Source organism: Haliotis cracherodii, unplaced genomic scaffold (assembly GCF_022045235.1).
Source record: "Haliotis cracherodii isolate W230 unplaced genomic scaffold, xgHalCrac1.p SCAF_9, whole genome shotgun sequence".
NCBI lineage: Eukaryota > Metazoa > Mollusca > Gastropoda > Lepetellida > Haliotidae > Haliotis > Haliotis cracherodii.
This window is the reverse complement of record NW_027266343.1, coordinates 59,960,944-59,987,635: the sequence shown is the minus strand read 5'-3', so window position 1 is coordinate 59,987,635 and position 26,692 is coordinate 59,960,944. Positions and strand designations below refer to the sequence as shown.

The following is a 26,692-nucleotide window of genomic DNA, read 5'->3' as shown; positions in this document are numbered from 1 at the left end:
TAGGAGTCAGATCATGGTAGGGCTCAGATCTTTGGTAGCACTCAGATCCAATGCAGGACCCAGATCCATGGTAGGACTCAGATCCATGTTAGGACTCAGATCCAATGCAGGACTCAGATCCATGGTAGGAGTCAGATCATGGTAGGGCTCAGATCTTTGGTAGCACTCAGATCCAATGCAGGACCCAGATCCATGGTAGGACTCAGATCCATGGTAGGACTCAGATCCAATGCAGGACTCAGATCCATGGTAGGACTCAGATCCATGGTAGGAGTCAGATCATGGCAGGGCTCAGATCTTTGGTAGGACACAGATCCATGGTAGGACTCAGATCCATGGTTGAAGTCAGATCCATGGTAGGACTCAGATCCATGGTAGGACTCAGATCCAATGGTAGGACTCAGATCATGGTAGGGCTCAGATCTTTGGTAGGACACAGATCCATGGCAGGACTCAGATCCATGGTTGAAGTCAGATCCATGGTAGGACTCAGATCCATGGTAGGACTCAGATCCATTGTAGGACTCAGATCCATGGTAGGACACAGGTCCATGGTAGGACACAGATCCATGGTAGGACTCTGATCCATGGTAGGACTCAGATCCATGGTTGGAGTCAGATCCATGGTAGGACTCTGATCCATAGTAAGAGTCAGATCCATGGTAGGAATCAGATCCATGGTTGGAGTCAGATCCATGGTAGAATTCAGATCCATGGAAGGTTTTCAGATGTTGCATATTTTCGAACTCAGTATATCTTTCTATGACATGAACAAAAGTATTACAGATATGAAACAGTTAGAATATGAATAAACATCAACTAACTAAATGCAGTAAAGGATGCCATGAAGCAGAGATAGCTAAAAGTGAAACCCAGATGGACACCATTGATGACATCACATCACACTAGCACCCCTTGATGACATCACAACACACTAGCACCCCATGATGACATCACATCACACTAGCACCCCATGACATCACAAAACACCAGCAACCCATGATGACATCACAAAACACCAGCAACCCATGATGACATCACATCACACCAGCACCCCTTGATGACATCACATCACACCAGCACCCCATGATGACATCACATCACACAAGCACCCCTTGATGACATCACAACACACCAGCACCCCATGATGACATCACAACACACCAGCACCCCTTGATGACATCACAACACAACAGCACCTGTTGCACAGTGGAAGGCAACGTTCACGTGTCTACCTTTTCTCTTATCTACTCAACTGGAAATTATACGATTAATGGAGAACTAAACATGATTCTCTTACTATGACATAATGGGGAACTAAACGTGATTCTCTTTTAACGACGTGGGGAACTAAACGTGATTCTCTTCTTAATGAAAATTAAAGAAACTATGCAAGGTCCATGGCCACGAATGCAGGAATGAATAATTGACTATACGAACAAGTACACACTTTACGTTTCTAAGGGCCACGAATATTGTCCCATCTAGTTTATGCAAAGACAACGAATACTGATCCAACGAAAACCAGCAGCACCCCATTATGACATCACAACACACCAGCACCACATGATGACATCACAACACACTAGCACCCCTTGATGACATCACAGCACACCAGCAACCCTTGATGACATCACAATACACCAGCACCCCATGATGACATCACAACACACCAGCACCCCATGATGACATCACAACACACTAGCAGCCCATGGTGACATCACAACAAACTATCACCCCTTGATAACATCACAACACACTAGCACCCCTTGATAACATCACAACACACTAGCACCCCTTGATGACATCACAACACACTAGCACCCCATGATGACATCACAACACACTAGCACCCAATCATGACATCACAACACACCAGCACCCCATGATGTCATCACAACACACTTACACCCAATGATGACATCACAACACTCCAGCACCCCCTGATGACATCACAACACACTTACACCCCCTGTTGACATCACAACACACTAGCACCCAATCATGACATCACAACACACCAGCACCCCATGATGTCATCACAACACACTTACACCCCATGATGACATCACAACACTCCAGCACCCCCTGATGACATCACAACACACTAGCACTCAATCATGACATCACAACACACCAGCACCCCTGGATGACACCATATCACACTAGCACCCAATGATTTCATCACAACACTCCAGCACCCCTTGATGACATCACACCACACTAGCACCCCTTGATGACATCACATCACACCAGCACCCCTTGATGACATCACAACACACCAGCACCCCTTGATGACATCACAACACACCAGCACCCCTTGATAACATCACAACACACCAGCATCCCTTGATGACATCACAACACACCAGCATCCCTTGATGACATCACAACACACCAGCATCCCTTGATGACATCACAACACACCAGCATCCCTTGATGACATCACAACCCAACAGCACCCCATGTTGACATCACAACACACCAACACCCCTTGATAACACCACAGCACAGCAGCATCCCTTGATTACATCAGAACACACCAGCACCCCATGATGACATCACAACACACTAGCACCCCTTGATGACATCACAACACACCAGCACCCTTTGGTGACATCACAACACTCCAGAACCCCTTGATGACATCACATCACACCAGCATCCCTTGATGACATCACAACACACTAGCACCCCATGATGACATCAGAACACTCCAGCACCCCTTGATGACATCACAACACACTAGCACCCCTTGATAACATCACAACACTCCAGCACCCCTTGATGACATCACAACACACCAGCACCCCTTGATAACATCACAACACAGCAGCATCCCTTGATTACATCACAACACGCTAGCACCCTATGATGACATCAGAACACACCAGCACCCCATGATGACATCACAACACACTAGCACCCCTTGATGACATCACAACACACCAGCTTCTCTTGATGACATCACAACACACTAGCACCACATGATGACATCAGAACACTCCAGCACCCCTTGATGACATCACAACACACTAGAATCTCATGATGACATCACAACACACCAGCACCCCTTGATGACATCACAACACACTAGCACCCCTTGATGACATCACAACACACTAGCAGCCCATGGTGACATCACAACAAACTATCACCCCTTGATAACATCACAACACACCAGCACCCCTTCTTAACATCACAACACACTAGCACCCCTTGATGACATCACAACACACTAGCACCCCATGATGACATCACAACACACTAGCACCCAATCAGGACATCACAACACACCAGCACCCCATGATGTCATCACAACACACTTACACCCCATGATGACATCACAACACTCCAGCACCCCATGATGACATCACAACACACTTACACCCCATGATGACATCACAACACTCCAGCACCCCCTGTTGACATCACAACACACTAGCACCCCTTGATGACATCACAACACACCAACATCCCTTGATGACATCACAACACACCAGCACCCCTTGATGACATCACAACACACCAGCATCCCTTGATGACATCACAACACACGAGCATCCCTTGATGACTTCACAACACACCAGCACACCTTCATGACATCACAACACATTAGCATCCCTTGATGACATCACAACACACTAGCACCCCTTGATAACATCACAACACACCAGCACCCCCTGATGACATCACAACACACTAGCACTCAATCATGACATCACAACACACCAGCACCCCTTGATGACATCACAACACACCAGCATCCCTTGATGACATCACAACACACCAGCATCCCTTGATGACATCACAACACACTAGCACCCCTTGATGACATCACAACACAGCAGCACCCCTTGATGACATCATAACTCTCCAGCACCCCTTGATGACATCACAACACTCTAGCACCCCTTGATGACATCACATCACACCAGCATCCCTTGATGACATCACAACACACCAGCACCCCTTGATGACATCACAACACATGAGCATGATGACATCACAACACACCAGCACCCCTTGATGACATCGCAACACACCAACATCCCTTGATGACATCACAACACACCAGCACCCCTTGATGACATCACAACACACCAGCATCCCTTGATGACATCACAACACACCAGCATCCCTTGATGACATCACAACACACCAGCATCCCTTGATGACATCACAACACACTAGCATCCCTTGATGACATCACAACACACTAGCACCCCTTGATAACATCACAACACACCAGCACCCACTGATGACATCACAACACACTAGCACCCCTTGATGACATCACAACACACCAGCACCCCTTGATGACAATACAACACACCAGCATCCCTTGATGACATCACAACACACCAGCATCTCTTGATGACATCACAACACAGCAGCACCCCTTGATGACATCATAACTCTCCAGCACCCCTTGATGACATCACAACACTCTAGCACCCCTTGATGACATCACATCACACCAGCATCTCTTGATGACATCACATCACACCAGCAATTCTTGATGACATCACAACACTCCAGCATCCCTTGATGACATCGCAACACAACAGCAATCTTTTATGACATCACAACACAACAGCACACCTTCATGACATCACAATACGAAAACCTTGTAGTCATGGACACGAGATATATATTTCTGACATGATTGAGACATTTTTCCATGTGTATATTCTCATTATAACAAGTATTTGTCACAAAGTGACGAAATGTCCCCCGCTTGTATATACACCATAGTACCAAATATGAAGACAATCCAGCGATTAGTTCTTGAGGTATCGCAGCAACACCATTTTCCAACTCCAAAAGCAGATTTGCCTGCTGTGACCTTGAAAATGGGGTCAAGGTAACCAAAACCAACTGGTGTCTGCGGTTTCTGTATATACACCATAGTTCCAAATATGAAGACAATCCTGCGATTAGTTCTTGAGATATCGCGGCAACACCATTTTCAAAATCCAAAAGGAGATTTGCCTGCTGTGACCTTGAAAATGGGGTCAAGGTCACCAAAACCGAATGGTGTCTGCGGTGTCTGTATATACACCATAGTTCCAAATATGAAGACAATCCAGTGTTTAGTTCTTGAGATATCGCGGCAACAAACAGGTGGGACGTACGGACGTACGGACGGACAGTCGTGATACTATATCCCCCGCTTCGCGCTTTCGCGCGGCGGGGGACAATCAGATCTTTTAGTCAAGAAACAATACCTCAATTGGAGGTTGTGTGAAATGAACCCTTAAGTTTGACCATCCTGTGTGTGGGTTCCTGAACCATCAGATGTCAGATTCAAACAGTATGCCAACATTCCATTACCAACACCTCAATTTGGAAACTTGGATTGGACACAGAGCACAATTACACATTAAACACTACACCCTGAACACTACACCCTGAACAGTACACCCTGAACAGTACACCCTGAACAGTACACCCTGAACAGTGAACCCTGAACAGTGCACCCTGAACACTACACCCTGAACACTACACCCTGAACAGTACACCCTGAACAGTGCACCCTGAACACTACACCCTGAACAGTGCACCCTGAACAGTGCACCCTGAACACTACACCCTGAACAGTACACCCTGAACAGTGCACCCTGAACAGTACACCCTGAACAGTGCACCCTGAATAGTATGCCTTGACCAGTACACCCTGAACACTACCCCCTGAACGGTACACCTTGAACAGTGCACCCTGAACACTACACCCTGAACAGTACACCCGGAACAGTGCACCCTGAACACTACACCCTGAACAGTACACCCGGAACAGTACACCATGAACAGTACACCATGAACAGTACACCCTGAATAGTACACCCTGAACAGTGCACCCTGAACAGTATACCCTGAACAGAACACCCTGAACAGTGTAATCACTGGATTGTCTGGTCCCGAGTCCATTACTGACTGCCTTCATGGAATATTGCTGAGTACACCCTGAACAGTGCACCATGAACAGTACACCCTGAACAGTACACCCTGAATAGTATACCCTGAACAGTACATCCTGAACAGTACACCATGCACAGTACACCCTGAATAGTATACCCTGAACAGTACACTCTGAACTGTAAGCCTGAACACTACACCCTGAACACCCTAAACAGTGCGTACTGAACACCACACCCTGAACAGTACACCCTGAATAGTATACCCTGAACAGTACACTCTGAACTGTACTCCTGAACACTACACCCTGAACACCCTAAGAGTACACCCTGAACTGTATATATATATACATTCCGACACATTATTCTTCATTGACATTTAAACATATTATTCTACATATAAATTCAGACACATTATTCTACATATACATTCAGACACATTATTCTACATATATGTTTAGACACATTATTCTACATATATATTCAGACACACTATTCTACATATACATTCAGACACATTATTCTACATATATGATTAGACACATTATTCTACATATATATTCAGACACACTATTCTACATATACATTCAGACACATTATTCTGCATATACATTCAGACACATTATTCTACATATATATTCCAACACAATATATCACATATACATTCAGAACCATTATTCTACATATATGTTTAGACACATTATTCTACATATATATTCAGACACACTATTCTACATATACATTCAGACACATTATTCTACATATATGATTAGACACATTATTCTACATATATATTCCATGTATTCAGACACATTATTCTACATATATGATTAGACACATTATTCTACATATATATTCAGAAACACTATTCTACATATACATTCAGACACATTATTCTGCATATACATTCAGACACATTATTCTACATATATATTCCAACACAATATATCACATATACATTCAGAACCATTATTCTACATATATGTTCAGACACATTATTCTACATATATTAAAACACACTATTTCACACATATATTCAGATATATTATCATACACATGCATACAGATACATTATGATACATATATATTTAGAGATTCAGACACATTATTCTACATATATATTTAGACACATTATTCTACATATATATTCAGACACACTATTCTACATATACATTCAGACACATTATTCTACATATATATTTAGACACATTATTCTACATATACATTCAGACACATTACTCTACATATATATTTAGACACATTATTCTACATATATATTTAGACACATTATTCTACATATATATTCAGACACACTATTCTACATATACATTCAGACACATTATTCTACATATATATTTAGACACATTATTCTACATATACATTCAGACACATTACTCTACATATACATTTAGACACATTATCTACATATGCATTCAGACACATTACTCCAGATGTATACCAAGAGGAGAGACAGACAAGCGAAAAGCATGCAATACTGTACAAACAAGGGAGGATGTTGATCGTAACACATTCTACCATGAGAAACATACTTCATCTTAATCACATTAACCCAGCACTCCCTTATACTAGACACAGTAATGTACAACAGGATGAGTCCTTGTTATTTGCCACATAGTCAAGGAAATATAAACAAATGGCTTAGGTCAGACACAGTGAGTGAGTGAGTTTGGTCATATTTAAGTACAGTGAATCATGGGGAGAATGTTATCCTGGTTGTAGAATATTATTGGTGTTGATAGACCAAAGCTGATGATTAGGGTGTCTCTGGGATTCAAACCCACCACGACCACCCTGAGATGCAAACTGTGGTTACTGGGACCACTGGGCCACCAGTATGTACCTTAAGTACACACGAGCACAATAATGTCAAAGTTCATAGGAAGAACAATGACATCGACCAAAACAGAATCCCCAAACTTTGTATAAGATGAAGTACCTTTCTGATTCTGATAGAATGTTTAGTAACATACTGGCCTCCTCATATCATCATCCTGCTTGTCTCTAAATACTTTGAATTTCAGAATTTCACTGATTGATAGCAATTTATGCTTATGATATAGTCAAAATCATACAGAGATTTCTTACAATCATTAATTTTTTTTGTCGCTTTTATATATATAATTCCCATGACCCATAATAAAAGATTCCACTGTATGCATAGAAGGGAGGAAGAACTACAACAGAAAACACCGTTGTCAACTCAATAAGCAGTCCAAGGGATGGCGCTGGAGGTAGGTGCAGTCAAGTTCTGTTAAGTCAAATACGGTACGGCACATTCAACCTGACCAACACTCAGACAAATTTGATCAAAAGGAAAACAAATTTTGAGATTTGCTTGCCAGACACCCTGATTGTCATTTCTGTGGCATTGGGAACACCACACATTAACATTGAAGAAAATACTCGTAAATACAACCAAGTCGTTTTCAGTGATTTGACATTGAGAATGTCTGTCAGGTTGAATATATTGTATCAATCAACACACAGGGTGGATTTGTAGAAAGATGTTGGTTTAAATACCCTTAAATATCCCGCTCTTGTCCGCTGAAACAAATGGAGCTCTTTCTAAACACATGCACACGTTTGCACAGGATGCATCTATAGCCTTTCTGATACAGCCATGCTGTATACAAGGCTGTGGACAGACAACAACTGTGGAAACACCCACATATCTCTCTCAATGTACTATTAAATAGTCAAAGATACATATAGCAATTTAATGCAGCCACATCCTTCAGTGAAGATCATAAAGTTCGATTATAAAATAATTACATTTGTTTGTTTTTCTGATGTTTAATGCCACACTCAGCAATATTCCAGCAATATGACGGTGTTCTGTGAATAATCAAATCTGGAACAGACAATCCAGTGATTGATATCATGAGCATCAATCCACACAATCTGGATATGATAATATACATCAACCAATTCAGTGAGCCTGACCACCTGTTCCCTTAGTCGCCTCGTATGACAAGCTAGGATGCTAAGGATAAACGCTGAAATACAAATCCTCTGAATATAAGAAAAATATTCCCAATGTTTTTGCAACAAATTTGCTTGCCCAAACAATTTGGTTTTCTTCTAAAAAAGTGTGCATTTTACACAAGACAATACGGTAGTTGCAAATCCAAGAAATATCTAACTAAATTAAGGTGAGTTTCCTGATATTGTTATTTCTTGGCTGACCTTCAGGACGTAATGGGTTCAATGAACTGTACACAAATACCTTGGTACTACAGACTGGAAGCGCCCAGGTTCCCACGGCAACAGGATAACGAGGACCTATGGTCCATGTGAGCTCATACTTAAGTGTGAACTTACTTGTTTAGTAAGGTCCAACTTTGAATTCAATTCCTTAGATAAATCCTGTACATTTTTTGTTGTGTGCATGTCTGAAATTATAATATATTTACATGAATTCATTGTAAATGTATGAATTCTGACAAAACACATCATCAAACCACATCATCAAACAACTTAATTCATCTACACATTAATTCAAACATGCAAATATGTGTCTTTCAGTACATGACTTACTCATTATAATAGGATGGCGAGTCAAGAAATGTCACTGCAATCTTTCTTTTCTTTTCTTTCCTTCTTTGTTGTTCAACGCTGCACTCACCAGTATTCCAGCCATATGAAGGCAGTCTGTAAATAACTGAGGATGGACCAGATAATCCAGTGATTGATATCATGAATATCGACCCACGCAATTGGCGAGCACACCAGAAATGGGTTTCACACATTGTACCCATGTCGGGGAATCAAACCCGGGTCTTCAGTGTGATGAGCGAATGCTTTAACCACTAGGCTACCCGACCGCCCCTGGGATACAAGGAACACAGTGAGCCAGGTCACCACTGTCATGAATGTATCCTAGAACACAGTGAGCCAGGTCACCACTGTCATGAATGTATCCTAGAACACAGTGAGCCAAGTCACCACTGTCATGAATGTATCCTAGAACACAGTGAGCCAGGACACCACTGTCATGAATGTATCCTAGAACACAGTGAGCCAGGTCACCACTGTCATGAATATATCCTAGAACACAGTGAGCCAAGTCACCACTGTCATGAATGTATCCTAGAACACAGTGAGCCAAGTCACCACTGTCATGAATGTATCCTAGAACACAGTGAGCCAGGTCACCACTGTCAGGAATGTATCCTAGGACACAGTGAGCCAGGTCACCGCTGTCATGAATGTATCCTAGAACACAGTGAGCCAGGACACCACTGTCATGAATGTATCCTAGAACACAGTGAGCCAAGTCACCACTGTCATGAATGTATCCTAGAACACAGTGAGCCAGGTAACCACTGTCATGAATATATCCTAGAACACAGTGAGCCAAGTCACCACTGTCATGAATGTATCCTAGAACACAGTGAGCCAGGTCACCACTGTCATGAATGTATCTTAGGACACAGTGAGCCAAGTCATCACTGTCATGAATGTATCCTAGGACACAGTGAGCCAAGTCACCACTGTCATGAATGTATCCTAGAACACAGTGAGCCAAGTCACCACTGTCATGAATGTATCCTAGGACACAGTGAGCCAGGTCACCACTGTCATGAATGTATCCTAGAACACAGTGAGCCAAGTCACCACTGTCATGAATGTATCCTAGAACACAGTGAGCCAGGTCACCACTGTCATGAATATATCCTAGAACACAGTGAGCCAAGTCATCACTGTCATGAATGTATCCTAGGACACAGTGAGCCAAGTCACCACTGTCATGAATGTATCCTAGAACACAGTGAGCCAGGTCACCACTGTCATGAATGTATCCTAGAACACAGTGAGCCAAGTCACCACTGTCACGAATGTATCCTAGAACACAGTGAGCCAGGTCACCACTGTCATGAATATATCCTAGAACACAGTGAGCCAAGTCATCACTGTCATGAATGCATCCTAGGACACAGTGAGCCAAGTTACCACTGTCATGAATGTATCCTAGGACACAGTGAGCCAGGTCACCACTGTCATGAATGTATCCTAGAAAAAGCTGTGTTGGGTGGACATGAGATACCAATTCTGCCTCAAGATCTCTACTGGGATGGCTTAAAGACTGACATCTTCCGGAGGCAACATACTGAAAAAGTCCAGCTTCCACCCATGCTAAACTAGGCTGGAATTTCTGGGCTTGATCATAGTGCCACCGGTGGTTATTACAAGTTATGTCACTTCCATGTCCCTCCTATTGACGAAACAGATTCCAACTCTCATATCACTTGCATTTGCATCAAATAAAATGGCATGCATCCAGTCAAGACAATCTGATCAATAATCAAAACATAATTTGTGATAAAATGGGTCATACTTCTCTAAGTGCATCAATTCAAGTGAGTACCTTGATCAAAAACATGAGAAGATTTGGAAAATATCTGTTAACGCTGAGTTGGCAGTACACATGCTTTGTTATACAGCAATTGACCAAAATCTGTACGGCAGTTTATGAACCGGATGTCGATTTTGTTACGCGATTTTGATTGGACTATGCATAGACTTGTTAGTCCAGTCAAAACATAACTCCATACTTCAACCCAGGGTGGAAATTGGACTTTTATAGTGAGTTCACTGCCTTGCCTTGGGAAGATGACAGACTGCCATGATACAAGAAAGCCAGTAGGTCTGACCTTACTTGGTCAGTCACCTCACCTACTTGGATCCACTCTTGAAAGAAGTTGAAATCTTCAAGTCAACTCTAGCTTCATTGTTACCACAGCTTCTAACATGGCACTCAAAGACACTCTGGAGTCACAGGAACTCGATGATAGCGTGTATAGCCACTGACCTTACATGGTCAGTCACCTCACCTGTGGTCACCTCACAACCCTAAGCTTCGCCACCGAGGTAAACAAGAAAAATTGCCGGAAATTGCCGGAAATTATGGTGCTACATGGGCTTGAACTCGCCAAACTTTTCTGATTGGCTAAAATATAGCACGCAGTGAAGGGAGGGAAATTCAGAACCATCAAAGGTAAGCCTGCTTGCAAAATGTTGGGGTTGACATGGAAATGTACAGCATAATTAAACATTTTGAAGCAGATTATCATTGACGGTCTTGAATTTCCCTCCCCTCACTGTGCTAATATTATGATACACATTTTAACCACTCAGAAACGTTTGCTGAGTTCAAATCCATGTAGCACCGTAATTTCCGGCCACCTTTTTCTTGTTTACCTCTGCGGCGAAGCTTAGGGTTGAGATTTGATGGTTGTTTTAAAATAAATACGAGGTGAGGTGACCACAGATGAACACGATTGTGTATCCTATGGTTTCTTTAGCAAGTTCTAATAGGTTGAAATAAGTGACATTCATATTTCATGCGCTATAGAGCTGTGATTCGAACCGAGTGCGAAATCTTGAATAAGAACCAAGATGGCGGGTGTCACTCCTTGTCTATATGTATATAGAGGGGTGAGAATTTTTATCTATACAAATATACAATGCTATACACGCTATCATCGCCTCTTACCACAAGCATGGGTTGCTGAAGCCCTATTGTACTTAACAATGTGTTGTGAGAGTGATTATTCTTAGTAGTTGTTGTAGTACCTGTAGTATATTGGTTAAAGAATGAATTACCTCCTTTCTTTGCCCTGGCTCCCTCCCTCGGTGGAACAGGGGGCGCTGCTGGCTCTCTAAGTCGATAGAGATCATCATCGTCAGTAACTAAAAATAAAAATTGCACCAAATCAGTCCCTCCTCACTTGGAGACCTGCTGAGCTTAGCTGCAAAGAGTAACCAAGTTGGATATATATTTATCACATCTCTAAGTGAAATATCCATTTGACAGACACATGACACATAGTCTTGCAGGTTCCTAAGATTCTTACTGAAACAAATAATTGATTTTGTCAATCTTCTAAAACAAGCTGAATTATCTTCCTGATTTTCCATGTGAGAATTTCTTATGGGCATTTTAATCATTGCAATTTATCTAAAAATGGAGCAAAATTATTAATTTCAAATTCTTCTTGGTTCACAAATTGTTCGTAAATAACTTGGGCCTTACCAAGAAGGTAGCATGTCAGACCCCAGCATAAGGGTCTCAGCTATCCATCTTCAAGGGAAACAAATCATTCTCTACACAAGTTAAAAAATAAAATAAATTAATATTCAAACAAAACATTTGTAGAAGAGATTCTCACAATCGTTATTCTTCCTATTATTATAGTCTTTAGGCACCACAAACGAGTGTGGATCTTCGTAGATCTTTGCCTCGATGTCCTGGTACGTCTCTGATATGTTGTCGTCATCCTGCCCATCGGCCGCCGAGCGGATGTTCTGGTTGTTGGCCAGCTTCAGTTCCTTCTTGATCTTCTTCATCCAGTCCTGCAACATGGAGCCACGGACTGATTAACTGGCTGAACTAATTGATGAACCTTGTCATATTCATACATCGGCACATGTCATAGATATCACATGTAGCATAGCTTTCTGGAGTGAGTGGCACTGTTATCAATGATGTTAATGTTTAACCTTCCTCACTCCAACTATTTGAATTAGATCCTGTAGTTGATTTGTAGCTACTTTCTACAACACAAGGATGTGTACTGTTAACCTGGCCTGCTTGTATGAATATCAAACATAACTGTCAACAATATGTGTGCTACAAGGCTAGACTGATGAAATATACCTGTTGACAATTATGTAACCGGAAGTGAGTGAGTGAGTTGGGTTTAATGCCACTTTTAACAGGATTCAAGTTATATCATGGAGTGTAAGCTTAATGTGGGAGGAAAGCCTGAAGTGATGCAGGTCTCAGACGTTTAGCACTTTGGTGAAACCCACGAGCACGGGTATGGTGCTGACAAACCTAGAAACATAATCAGGGCGAACAGCGATTTAAACCCACAATCAGAGGTTTCTGGCATGCAGAGAAGGACGCAAGTCTGCACAATGAATCGCGGCACCTTAGACAATTGTGCCACCCCACGTAAGCCGGAAGAGGAACAAGGCACAGTGAGATGAACTGCACATGGCAGGAAGTCTAACTGCGCAGGACGGAGGAAGTGCTTTGGTGTCTTACATTGACAGTTGAGGGTTCAGTTGCAAGGACATGCAGGCATATACAGGAGAATTTTCACTTACCTTCATTTCTAACTCGGAGGAGGCAGAGAACAGGTATGTCTTGTACTCCTGGTGCGTGTGGATCACCTTGAAGGCCCATGGTGCATCAGTGGGGGGGATATCCGATGCCCTGATAACACTGGCAGAGAGAAGCAGTCATCATTACAAGTCTCCCAGCTTGGTGCTGACATGATCTCAGGATCACTGATATAACACCATAGAAGTACTTTGTCTGACCATCGTCTTGCAATACTAAAATTCGTTCATAAAATGCCTCATTTCACTTTTTGTTGCTACAGCTGTCCCAATAATCAAGCATTTAAATGATAGGTGATGAAAGAAAGATAGGTGAAATATGATTTGCAACTCGCATACATGTTGTTTTCTAGCTGATGAATCAGTTCTGATCACAAGAAAGGTCAATATTGATCATGTGACATTCAAGGTCAGGTCAGTTTTCTATTGTTAGGTCAGCACTGAAATTTCCTTTTTTTGTCCTGTGATACGGATTAACCAATGAAATTCAAAGCTTCTTAATAGACATGATCGAGGTTTTACAAATGTTCATAATAACACACATCATGACAAAACAAATTGGGTCATGATAAAACCCATGAGGCCATGAAAAAACACATGGGGTCAGGAAAAAACACATGGGGTCAGGAGAAAACACACGGGGTCAAGAAAAAACACATGGGGTCAGGAAAAAACACATGGGGTCAGGAGAAAACACATGGGGTCAGGAAAAAACACATGGGGTCAGGTGAAAACCCATGAGGCCATGAAAAAACACATGGGGTCAGGAAAAAACACATGGGGTCAGGAGAAAACACATAGGGTCAGGAAAAAACACATGGGGTCAGGAAAAAACACATGGGGTCAGGAAAAAAAACATGGGGTGTTGCGCAGTGGAACTGAATATTTGAGCGTGGTTTAACTTAAATGAAAACTAATGTAAAATTTGTATGACTTACCTTTTTTGTGGTATCCAGGAACTAAACGTGATAACCTGTTATAAAACTATGAAGACCTATAAGGAACTAAACGTGATTACCTGTTATTATATGAAGGAAAGATGAATCAACCTCAAATGAAAGAAACTAAATGCTAATTCTAACAGTTACTCCTAAGGGAGCCTTAACACTGTCTAACGCCATGTCTAACCAACGAACTCTCTAACGAACTCTGGTCAACTGTCTAACCATCTAACTAACCATCTAGCGAACTCTAACCAGCTCTCTAGCGAACTATGACCAACTAACTGATGCGCGCTACCGCCTTATATTTGCTCACATCCTCACATTTCACGTGCAGTCACAGCCATACGTTGGTGTGTTCAGGCGATGCGATCGGTATGCATCGTGTGTGTTTTGGAGAACAGATTCCTTTTTAAAACTAACACGAGTGCACGTGAAGCGCGATCTATAGGCTCCGGGTGCGTTATGGAGCACACTTTTAATGAACGAACATGTCTTCAGAACATGCCCCCCTCCATGATAGATCCATGTCTATCATGAAAACCGACTAAACTTAGAAGAAACTGAAAGGAAACTGAATCTATGAGTATGTACATTTGTTGCTGTTATCCAATTTGACGATTTCAGAACTCAACTCCATTCAAGAGGGCAGACCTTCGTGATAGGTCTTTTCAAGACTGTTTTGCCAACTTGAACATCAAGGACGCGCACGTGATCATCCTTTCCAGGATACGTTTTGAGAACTCTGCCAAGAGGCCAAACTCCACGAGGAGTATCTGGAGATACCACAATGACAACGTCATCAACCTGTATGTCTCTGGATGGTGTAAACCATTTCTTTCTAATGTTGAGAGTCGGGAGCCACTCCCTCATCCATCGTTTCCACACATGTCTGATGAGTTCTTGAACTCTCCTCCATCGCTTCTTTGGGCTGAACGAGGTAGAGTCTAACTCTGGTGCGAAATCTCCACCCACCTGACCATGTAGGAAATGGTTGGGCGTAAGAGGCACATCATCCTGTGGATGTGCACTTTGATAGGTCAAAGGCCTAGAATTCAGAAGAGCTTCAGCTCCTGTAAAGGCTGTCATCAACTCTTCATCACTGACGTCACCTGAACTCAGTATAGCATAGATAGCCCGTTTTGCTGACTTCACTAAAGACTCGAAAACACCTCCAAAATATGGTGCGTGTGGAGGATTAAACAACCACTTCACACTTTTGTTTGCCAAGGTTGACTTAATCACATCCGAGTTTAGTCCAGAAATGAGCTGCTTCAGCTCCTTTGCAGCACCAACAAAGTTGGTTCCATTATCCGAGATTACCTCCTTTGGCATACCTCGTCTGTGGGCCATACGAAACAGGGCATTCAGAAAGGAATCCGTGTCTAAACCGAATGCCATTTCTAAATGAACCGCTCGGGTTGACAAACATGTGAAAAGGCAGAGATAACGTTTCTGTCGACTCTTGCCTCGACCCTGTACAGTGAAAAAGGGACCTGCATAGTCCACACCTGTTGTCACAAATGCTTTCATTGTACACCTCACTCTGATCTTCGGTAGGTCTGCCATTATCTGATGCGCTGGTTTGGCTTTTTGTCGTCTACACCAAGAACATTCTCTTTCCCACTGACGAATTTCCTCTCTAGCTGAAATAATCCAAAACCTAGATGAAACTGCTGATAACGTACTGTTCGTACCTGTGTGATTGACCTGCTCATGGTAAAACTTGACAATCAGTTTGGTGACCCAACTATGTCTAGGGAGTATAACTGGAAATCTGGCACTGAATGACAATACGTCAGCAAATCTGAGTCTCCCTCCTGTCCTCATCAACCCATTTTTATCAACGTAAGGCTGTAAGCCAAACAACTTGCTGTTTGAAGGCAAGTTTGATTTCCTCATCAGTGACGAGTAGTCATCAGAAAATTCTTCTCTTTGAGTCCTGACCATAATTGTAGTTTCGGCGTCCTCAATTTCTTCAGGATCAAGTTCACCCTTTTTCCTTAGTGAATATGGAACCCTAGCGTTGTTCAGAAATCGAAAGATCCATGCCGACACTCTACACAATCTCTTCCAACTAGAAAATCTAGCTGGCGCTAATCTCCAAGAGATTGGATCAGACTTAGTAAACATGGCGATGTTTACTTGAGAAGAAGGCTTCTTCAGTTCTGATGTCTCAGTATTGTCCATGAGAATGGTTTGCTTCGGCCATTCAGTTTCATCATGTGTCATAAATTCAGGTCCATTCAGCCATTTCTCTGTCAAAAGTGCTTCAGCGTCTACACCTCTACTAAGAATGTCTGCAGCATTCAGTTTGGATGGTACGTATTTCCACTGACTGATGTTTGTATGCTCCTGTATGTATCCAATCCTATTTGCTACAAATGGCTTAAAACATCGACTCTGTCTTTTGATCCACCACAGTACGTTCTGGCTGTCCGACCATAGCGTTGCATGCTGCAAAGGTAATTCTAATGCCTTTGTTATAGCCAGTAACAGTCGTACACCCAGAACTGCCGCAAGCAGCTCCAATCGAGGCATACTAAGTGCCTTGAGGGGAGCAACATGGCACTTGGAAGCAACTAGATCATTCGACTTTGTGTCATCTTCACGAGTGGTTACTAAATATACCACCGCTCCAAATGCTGCCTCTGAAGCATCTACAAATGTGTGCAACTTCATCTTTGAAGTATCTAAGCTAACCTCAAGCCCCCTTGGAATTTTAACAGAACACAACTTTTCAATTTCAAGGTACCAAGACCATGCTTTTTGTTCCAGATCTTGACTGAGGGTTTCATCCCAGTTAACACCGGATATCCACATTTCTTGCAGAAGAACCCTTGCCCTAATGATGAATGGACCTAAGAACCCAAGAGGATCAAACAGCTTAGCAGTTTCTTTCAAGAAGTTCCTCTTAGTCATCTTGATATCCTGCTTTGAGGACATGAAAGAAAATCTAAACTCATCTGATTCTGCATTCCATAGTAAGCCAAGTGCTTTTACAGATGGCAATTCACTCATTTGAATATTAATCTCTTTCAATCTATCCTCTTCTGGTATTTCTTGGAGGACTTGCACGGAATTGGACACCCACTTACGAGCGTGCATACCTGCTGTACTCCACAGCTGTTGCAGCTGTTTGTAAAGCTCTATAGCTTTGCTATTTGTGTCAACGGAATCCATATTGTCATCCATATATGTTGACTTTTCCACGGTTGCTGCAGCCAATGGAAGTTCTTTCTCCATGGACTTAGCATGTTCTTGAGTGATATACTGAGCTAAAAAGGGGGAACAATTTAGTCCAAACACAACCTTTGAGAACTCAAACACATCTGGCTTTTTGTTCAGATCCATAGACCTCCAAAGAAACCTTAGATATGGACGGTCATCCTGAGCGACTTCAATTTGAAGGTACATTTCAGCAATATCGCAAATGATTGCAACAGGATGTTTGCGAAAACGAAGCAAGATCTCAAATAGATCATTCTGGAGTTTTGGTCCTTGATGAATGACATCATTTAAAGATATGCCTTTATTCTTTGCAGATGCGTCAAATACGATTCTTACCTTTGTTGTACTTCTGTCTGGTTTAATGACTGGAAAATGTGGTAAGTACCATTTACTTTGATCTATTTCTGTTTCAGGTACCTTTCTGATGTAACCTTTTTTCAGGTATTGTTCTATGACTTCATTGTAGGCTCCCGAAATCGTTTGATCCTTTGACAACTTCCTTTCTAAATTAAGAAGACGATTGTATGCCATGTCATAGTTGTTTTTCAGATTCTCATGACCCTCCTTCCATGGAATGCCAACCTGATATTTGTCTGCTTTGTAAACAAGGGACTGTTCTACAGCCTTAACTGCATCATTCTCATCAATACTTCTAATCGATGTCAAACCTGAAATGCTTTCAGACTCCCAAAATGAGTGAATCAAAGATTCAATATCTGTATCTGCGATTGCTTCTATTTCTGTATTTCTGATGAAGAAGGAACCTGCTACATGTGTTTTGTCTGAACCTGATACAGCACCAACACAGGTCCAACCTAAGGGTGTCAACCGAGCCACAGGCTCTCCTTGAGCTCCACGGACCTCTTTAAGAGAGGAATGCAGCTCTAAATAATCCATACCTAACAGGATGTCAACTCTTGGACGAGAACTTACCTTTGGAAATTTTATTTTCATCAAATGTGGCCATTCCTTGGCATGTTTTCGCCAATCAATGACTTCCATTCTACCTGTTACTTTGGTAGTTGTCAAAGCTGTGATGTTCATGTCAACTGAACCATCAGTACTTTCTAAGCCGATATCAATTAGCATACTATCAAATATTTCCTGTTTGTCATTGAGGACATTGACTGACACTTGCTGTGTCTGACCTTGAACACCAAGTTCTGCTGCTACATCCTCGTTGATGTAAGTATGCGTGCTGGCATCATCCAGCAAGGCATTAACCATCATTCTGTGCTGACCACTCTTAAGGATAACAGGAACTGTCCTAAGTGAAAGGTAATGACCTTCCTGCTTAGAAGTTGCCATGGTGATTGTTTCTGACCTACCTGCTTGTGGTGTTGTTGTGGTATGTTTCATCTCTACATTACCACTGTCGGCCCTAGCACTGCTTGTAACTTTGGTTTGATCATGAAGTAACCTGTTATGATTTGCTTTACAACCATCAATCCCACACTTCAAAACTCTGCTACACGATCTTCCCAGATGACCGATATCAAGGCAACGAAAGCATAAACCTAACTGTTTTGCCCTTTCCCAGCGTTTAGGCAAGCCCATAGATTTAAACTCTGTGCAATCTGAAGTGTCATGATCTGCTTCATGACACACATGACATTGCCTTGCCCTAGTTTTATTGTGTGTGGTTGCATATGTTCCTTTCTTAGAACTATCTCTCTTGTCTGTTGTCTTTGACCTATCAGCTATTCCATGTTTTACCTCTGAAGCTATCGTTTGGAACTCTGCTTCTTGCAGAATCCATTCCCTAAGCGTCTCAACAGACTCTTGTCTTTGGTGCTCAAATAACCATCTGTGGAACTGAGTTATCATAGGCTCATTCATTTTCTTAACCAGTAGTGAATACAAGCATCCACTACCAAGTTCCTCTATTTTATCAGATTCCCTCAGACTGACTACAGCTACATCAAGCATGTCCGCAAATCTGTCCATATCCTTAGCATTCCCTAATCGTATTGGCTTGAAATTGTATATTTCGTCCAATTGTAATGCTACCTGGCGTCTCTTGCCGCCATATTTTCTGTCCAATCTCTCCAAGGCTACATCATAGACCGAAGCACTGTGACCTAGCCTTGCAACTATGTGTGCTGCTTCTCCAGAAAGGTACTGCTTCAATTGCAGAAGTTTATATTCATTGGTGGCTGGAGCTTTATCAACACATGCCATAAAAGCAGACTTCCAGCCTTCATATTCTCTGACATCGCCAGAAAATACTGGAATGGAAACTCTCCTCAATTGTTTCCACATGTCTTCACCTAAATTGTGTTGCCTAGATGACTTACCTGAAGTTGTATAACACCCTTTTGTGTTATCTGGGACTGGTGTCCGTTTCATATCCATATTTGACCTTTGTTGAAAATGGCCTAAATTGAACGCAGCATGTTTGTAACCTTGGTTACTGATTTGTCCAGTGCCACCACTGTCCAAGTCATGCGACCGATCCGCTTCGAATTGACGAGATCTTAACATTTCTGACTGAATGCTTTTTGCGTCCGAACTAACGTGTGATCTATTCTTAAGAAATGTTTCAGCCTTATCAAGGGCAAGTTCAGTTTCAACTTCAACAGTTTCTATCTCTTTACTAGTTTTCTGAACTTTCTCTAGGTCACCAGCCCAGTTGTAAGCTTCTAGTAACTCAACTATGAGACCTATAGCCTTGCTTTGCAGAAAACTTACCTGATCAATTAGACTCCTAATTGTCTTACGATCTGGTGACTCAAGTTCAACTAAATTCAACAATTTGTTTTTTGATTTTGTCAAAGCTGACTTTGTAATAGTTTTCTGATGCTTAAGTTTAGCTATTTTTAGCTCAAGCTCAGAAGTGTTCTGTTTTAGTCCAACGTCTGAAGAAGTGTACCGTTTCAGCGCTACGTCTGAAGAAGTATCCTTTTCTATTTCCGCCTTACTCGCAGACCCTAACTGCGACATACTGCTTGCATGTTACAATCAGCTATACCTAATGCTAAACTAACGAAAGCCTAATACAAAACTAAAATATTCTAACCAGAGAAACCACGCTCTGCTACCAAATGTTGCGCAGTGGAACTGAATATTTGAGCGTGGTTTAACTTAAATGAAAACTAATGTAAAATTTGTATGACTTACCTTTTTTGTGGTATCCAGGAACTAAACGTGATAACCTGTTATAAAACTATGAAGACCTATAAGGAACTAAACGTGATTACCTGTTATTATATGAAGGAAAGATGAATCAACCTCAAATGAAAGAAACTAAATGCTAATTCTAACAGTTACTCCTAAGGGAGCCTTAACACTGTCTAACGCCATGTCTAACCAACGAACTCTCTAACGAACTCTGGTCAACTGTCTAACCATCTAACTAACCATCTAGCGAACTCTAACCAGCTCTCTAGCGAACTATGACCAACTAACTGATGCGCGCTACCGCCTTATATTTGCTCACATCCTCACATTTCACGTGCAGTCACAGCCATACGTTGGTGTGTTCAGGCGATGCGATCGGTATGCATCGTGTGTGTTTTGGAGAACAGATTCCTTTTTAAAACTAACACGAGTGCACGTGAAGCGCGATCTATAGGCTCCGGGTGCGTTATGGAGCACACTTTTAATGAACGAACATGTCTTCAGAACATGGGGTCAGGAGAAAACACATGGGGTCAGGAAAAAACATGGGGTCAGGAGAAAACACATGGGGTCAGGAGAAAACCCATGAGGCCATGAAAAAACACATGGGGTCAGGAAAAAACACATGGGGTCAGGAGAAAACACATGGGGTCAGGAAAAAACACATGGGGTCAGGAAAAAACACATGGGGTCAGGAAAAAACATGGGGTCAGGAGAAAACACATGGGGTCAGGAGAAAACCCATGAGGCCATGAAAAAACACATGGGGTCAGGAAAAAACACATGGGGTCAGGAGAAAACACATGGGGTCAGGAAAAAACACATGGGGTCAGGAGAAAACACATGGGGTCAGGAAAAAACACATGGGGTCATGTAACCATGTAACATTCTGTCCTTCCATTGGTCAACACCTACCTATTGTACCCATATAAGGAGAAGGATCCTGCCGGTGTCTTGGCTGTCTCGTTGCGGTAGTAGTAGAGACAACCCCCACTCAGCACCACAAACACCTGGGGCCCTGTGGACGAGAGAATGATCAGTGAGTGAGGGAGTTGGGTTTTTTATTCCTAGTTCTAGCTATTCAGCAATATCATAGGGTGTCAGCTAAATGATGCATGGTTCTAGCTATTCAGCAATATCACACAGTGTCAGCTAAATGATGCCTGGTCCTAGCTATTCAGCAAAATATCACAGATTGTCAACTAAATGATGCATGGTTCTATTTAGCAATATCACAGGGTGTCAGCTAAATGATGAATGGTTCTAGATACTCAGCAATATCACAGGGTGTCAGCTAAAGGATGCATGGTTCTATTCAGCAATATCACAAGGCGTCAGCTAAAATATGCATGGTTCTATTCAGCAATATCACAGGGTGTCACCTAAATGATGAATGGTTCTAGATATTCAGCAATATCACAGGGTGTCAGCTAAATGATGCATGGTTCTATTCAGCAATATCACAGGGTGTCAGCTAAATGATGCATGATTCTAGCGATTTAGCAATATCACAGGGTGTCAGCTAAATGATGCATGGTTCTATTCAGCAATATCACAAGGTGTCAGCTAAAATATGCATGGTTCTAGCTATTCAGCAATATCACAGGGTGTCAGCTAAGTGATGCATGGTTCTATTCAGCAATAGCACAGGGTGTCAGCTAAATGATGCTTGGTTCTATTCAGCAATATCACAAGGTGTCAGCTACACGATGCATGGTTCTATTCAGCAATATCACAGGGTGTCAGCTAAATGATGCATGATTCTAGCGATTTAGCAATATCACAGGGTGTCAGCTAAATGATGCATGGTTCTATTCAGCAATATCACAAGGTGTCAGCTAAAATATGCATGGTTCTAGCTATTCAGCAATATCACAGGGTGTCAGCTAAGTGATGCATGGTTCTATTCAGCAATAGCACAGGGTGTCAGCTAAATGATGCTTGGTTCTATTCAGCAATATCACAGAGTGTCAGTTAAATGGTGCCTGGTTCTATTCATAAATATCACAGGGTGTCAGCTAAATGATGCATAGTTCTACCTATTCAGCAATATCACAGGGTGTCAGCTAAATGATGCATGGTTCTATTCAGCAATATCACAAGGTGTCAGACAAAGGGTGCCTGGTTCTAGCTATTCAGCAATATCACAGGGTGTCAGCTAAATGATGCATGGTTCTAGCTATTCAGCAATATCACAGGGTGTAAGCTAAATGATCCCTGGTTCTAGCTATTCAGCAATATCACAGGGTTTCAGCTAAATGATGCATGGTTCTATTCAGCAATATCACAGGGTGTCAGCTAAATGATGCATGATTCTAGCTATTCAGCAATATCACAGGGTGTCAGCTAAAGGATGCCTGGTTCTATTCAGCAATATCACAGGGTGTCAGTTAAATGTTGCCTGGTTCTATTCATAAATATCACAGGGTGTCAGCTAAATGATGCATAGTTCTAGCTATTCATCAATATCACAGGGTGTCAGCTAAATGATGCTTGGTTCTATTCAGCAATATCACAGGGTGTCAGCTAAATGATGCATGGTTCTATTCAGCACTATCACAGGGTTTCAGCTAAATGATGCATGGTTCTATTTAGCACTATCAAAGGGTGTCAGCTAAAGGATGCCTGGTTCTACCTATTCAGCAATATCACAGGGTGTCAGCCAAATGATGCATGGTTCTATTCAGCAATATCACAGGGTGTCAGCTAAAGGATGCCTGGTTCTACCTATTCAGCAATATCATAGGGTGTCAGCTAAATGATGCATGGTTCTATTCAGCAATATCACAGGGTTTCAGCTAAATGATGAATGGTTCTAGCTATTCAGCAATATCACAGGGTGTCAGCTAAATGATGCATGGTTCTATTCAGCAATATCACAGGGTGTCAGCTAAAGGATGAATGGTTCTAGCTATTCAGCAATATCAGAGGGTGTCAGCTAAATGATGCATGGGTCTATTCAGCAATATCACAGAGTGTCAGCTAAATGATGCATGGTTCTATTCAGCAATATCACAGGGTGTCAGCTAAAGGATGCCTGGTCCTAGCTATTCAGCAATATCACAGGGTGTCAGCTAAATGATGCATGGTTCTATTCAGCAATATCACAGGGTGTCAGCTAAATGATGAATGGTTCTAGATATTCAGCAATATCACAGGGTGTCAGCTAAATGATGCCTGGTCCTAGCTATTCAGCAAAATATCACAGATTGTCAACTAAATGATGCATGGTTCTATTTAGCAATATCACAGGGTGTCAGCTAAATGATGAATGGTTCTAGATATTCAGCAATATCACAGGGTGTCAGCTAAAGGATGCATGGTTCTATTCAGCAATATCACAAGGCGTCAGCTAAAATATGCATGGTTCTATTCAGCAATATCACAGGGTGTCACCTAAATGATGAATGGTTCTAGCTATTCAGCAATATCACACAGTGTCAGCTAAATGATCCCTGGTTCTAGCTATTCAGCAATATCACAGGGTTTCAGCTAAATGATGCATGGTTCTATTCAGCAATATCACAGGGTGTCAGTTAAATGATGCATGATTCTAGCTATTCAGCAATATCACAGGGTGTCAGCTAAAGGATGCCTGGTTCTATTCAGCAATATCACAGGGTGTCAGTTAAATGTTGCCTGGTTCTATTCATAAATATCACAGGGTGTCAGCTAAATGATGCATAGTTCTATTCAGCAATATCACAGGGTGTCAGCTAAGTGATGCATGGTTCTATTCAGCAATATCACAGGGTGTCACCTAAATGATGAATGGTTCTAGATATTCAGCAATATCACAGGGTGTCAGCTAAGTGATGCATGGTTCTATTCAGCAATATCACAGGGTGTCACCTAAATGATGAATGGTTCTAGATATTCAGCAATATCACAAGGTGTCAGCTACATGATGCATGGTTCTATTCAGCAATATCACAGGGTGTCAGCTAAGTGATGCATGGTTCTATTCAGCAATATCACAGGGTGTCAGCTAAATGATGAATGGTTCTAGATATTCAGCAATATCACAGGGTGTCAGCTAAATGATGCATGGTTCTATTCAGCAATATCACAAGGTGTCAGCTACATGATGCATGGTTCTATTCAGCAATATCACAGGGTGTCAGCTAAGTGATGCATGGTTCTATTCAGCAATATCACAGGGTGTCAGCTAAATGATGAATGGTTCTAGATATTCAGCAATATCACAGGGTGTCAGCTAAAGGATGCATGGGTCTATTCAGCAATATCACAAGGCGTCAGCTAAAATATGCATGGTTCTATTCAGCAATATCACAGGGTGTCACCTAAATGATGAATGGTTCTAGATATTCAGCAATATCACAGGGTGTCAGCTAAATGATGCATGGTTCTATTCAGCAATATCACAAGGTGTCAGCTACATGATGCATGGTTCTATTCAGCAATATCACAGGGTGTCAGCTTAGTGATGCATGGTTCTATTCAGCAATATCACAGGGTGTCAGCTAAATGATGCATGATTCTAGCGATTTAGCAATATCACAAGGTGTCAGCTAAATGATGCTTGGTTCTATTCAGCAATATCACAAGGTGTCAGCTAAAATATGCATGGTTCTAGCTATTCAGCAATATCACAGGGTGTCAGCTAAGTGATGCATGGTTCTATTCAGCAATAGCACAGGGTGTCAGCTAAATGATGCTTGGTTCTATTCAGCAATATCACAGGGTGTCAGTTCAATAGTGCCTGGTTCTATTCATAAATATCATAGGGTGTCAGCTAAATGATGCATAGTTCTAGCTATTCAGCAATATCACAGGGTGTCAGCTACATGATGCATGGTTCTATTCAGCAATATCACAAGGTGTCAGCTAAATGATCCCTGGTTCTAGCTATTCAGCAATATCACAGGGTTTCAGCTAAATGATGCATGGTTCTATTCAGCAATATCACAGGGTGTCAGCTAAATGATGCATGGTTCTATTCAGCAATATCACAGGGTTTCAGCTAAATGATGCATGGTTCTATTTAGCACTATCAAAGGGTGTCAGCTAAAGGATGCCTGGTTCTACCTATTCAGCAATATCACAGGGTGTCAGCTAAATGACGCATGGTCCTAGCTATTCAGCAAAATATCACAGGGTGTCAGCTAAATGATGCATGGTTCTATTCAGCAATATCACAGGGTGTCAGCTAAATGATGCCTGGTCCTAGCTATTCAGGAAAATATCACAGGGTGTCAGCTAAATGATGCATGGTTCTATTCAGCAATATCACAGGGTGTCAGCTAAAGGATGAATGGTTCTAGCTATTCAGCAATATCACAGGGTGTCAGCTAAATGATGCATGGTTCT

The 26,692-nt window shown here is 42.0% G+C and overlaps 1 protein-coding gene across 2 annotated transcripts in view; it reads right to left on the bottom strand.

Annotated features, from left to right (window-relative positions):
* The window catches only part of LOC139453369 (SH3 domain-binding protein 2-like), an 89,793-nt gene that overhangs the window by 23,511 nt on the left and 39,590 nt on the right, over nucleotides 1-26,692 (bottom strand). The window contains exons 4-9 of one of the 2 annotated variants that reach the window (XM_071235049.1): nucleotides 22,277-22,379; nucleotides 14,055-14,172; nucleotides 13,112-13,295; nucleotides 12,546-12,632; nucleotides 9,261-9,331; nucleotides 8,460-8,483 (exon numbers count right to left, since the gene is read on the bottom strand). In XM_071235049.1, coding sequence (XP_071091150.1) covers nucleotides 8,460-8,483; nucleotides 9,261-9,331; nucleotides 12,546-12,632; nucleotides 13,112-13,295; nucleotides 14,055-14,172; nucleotides 22,277-22,379 — 587 coding nt within the window. The remainder of the gene's footprint in view (nucleotides 1-8,459; nucleotides 8,484-9,260; nucleotides 9,332-12,545; nucleotides 12,633-13,111; nucleotides 13,296-14,054; nucleotides 14,173-22,276; nucleotides 22,380-26,692) is intronic. The other variant, XM_071235050.1, reaches the window with a different exon arrangement.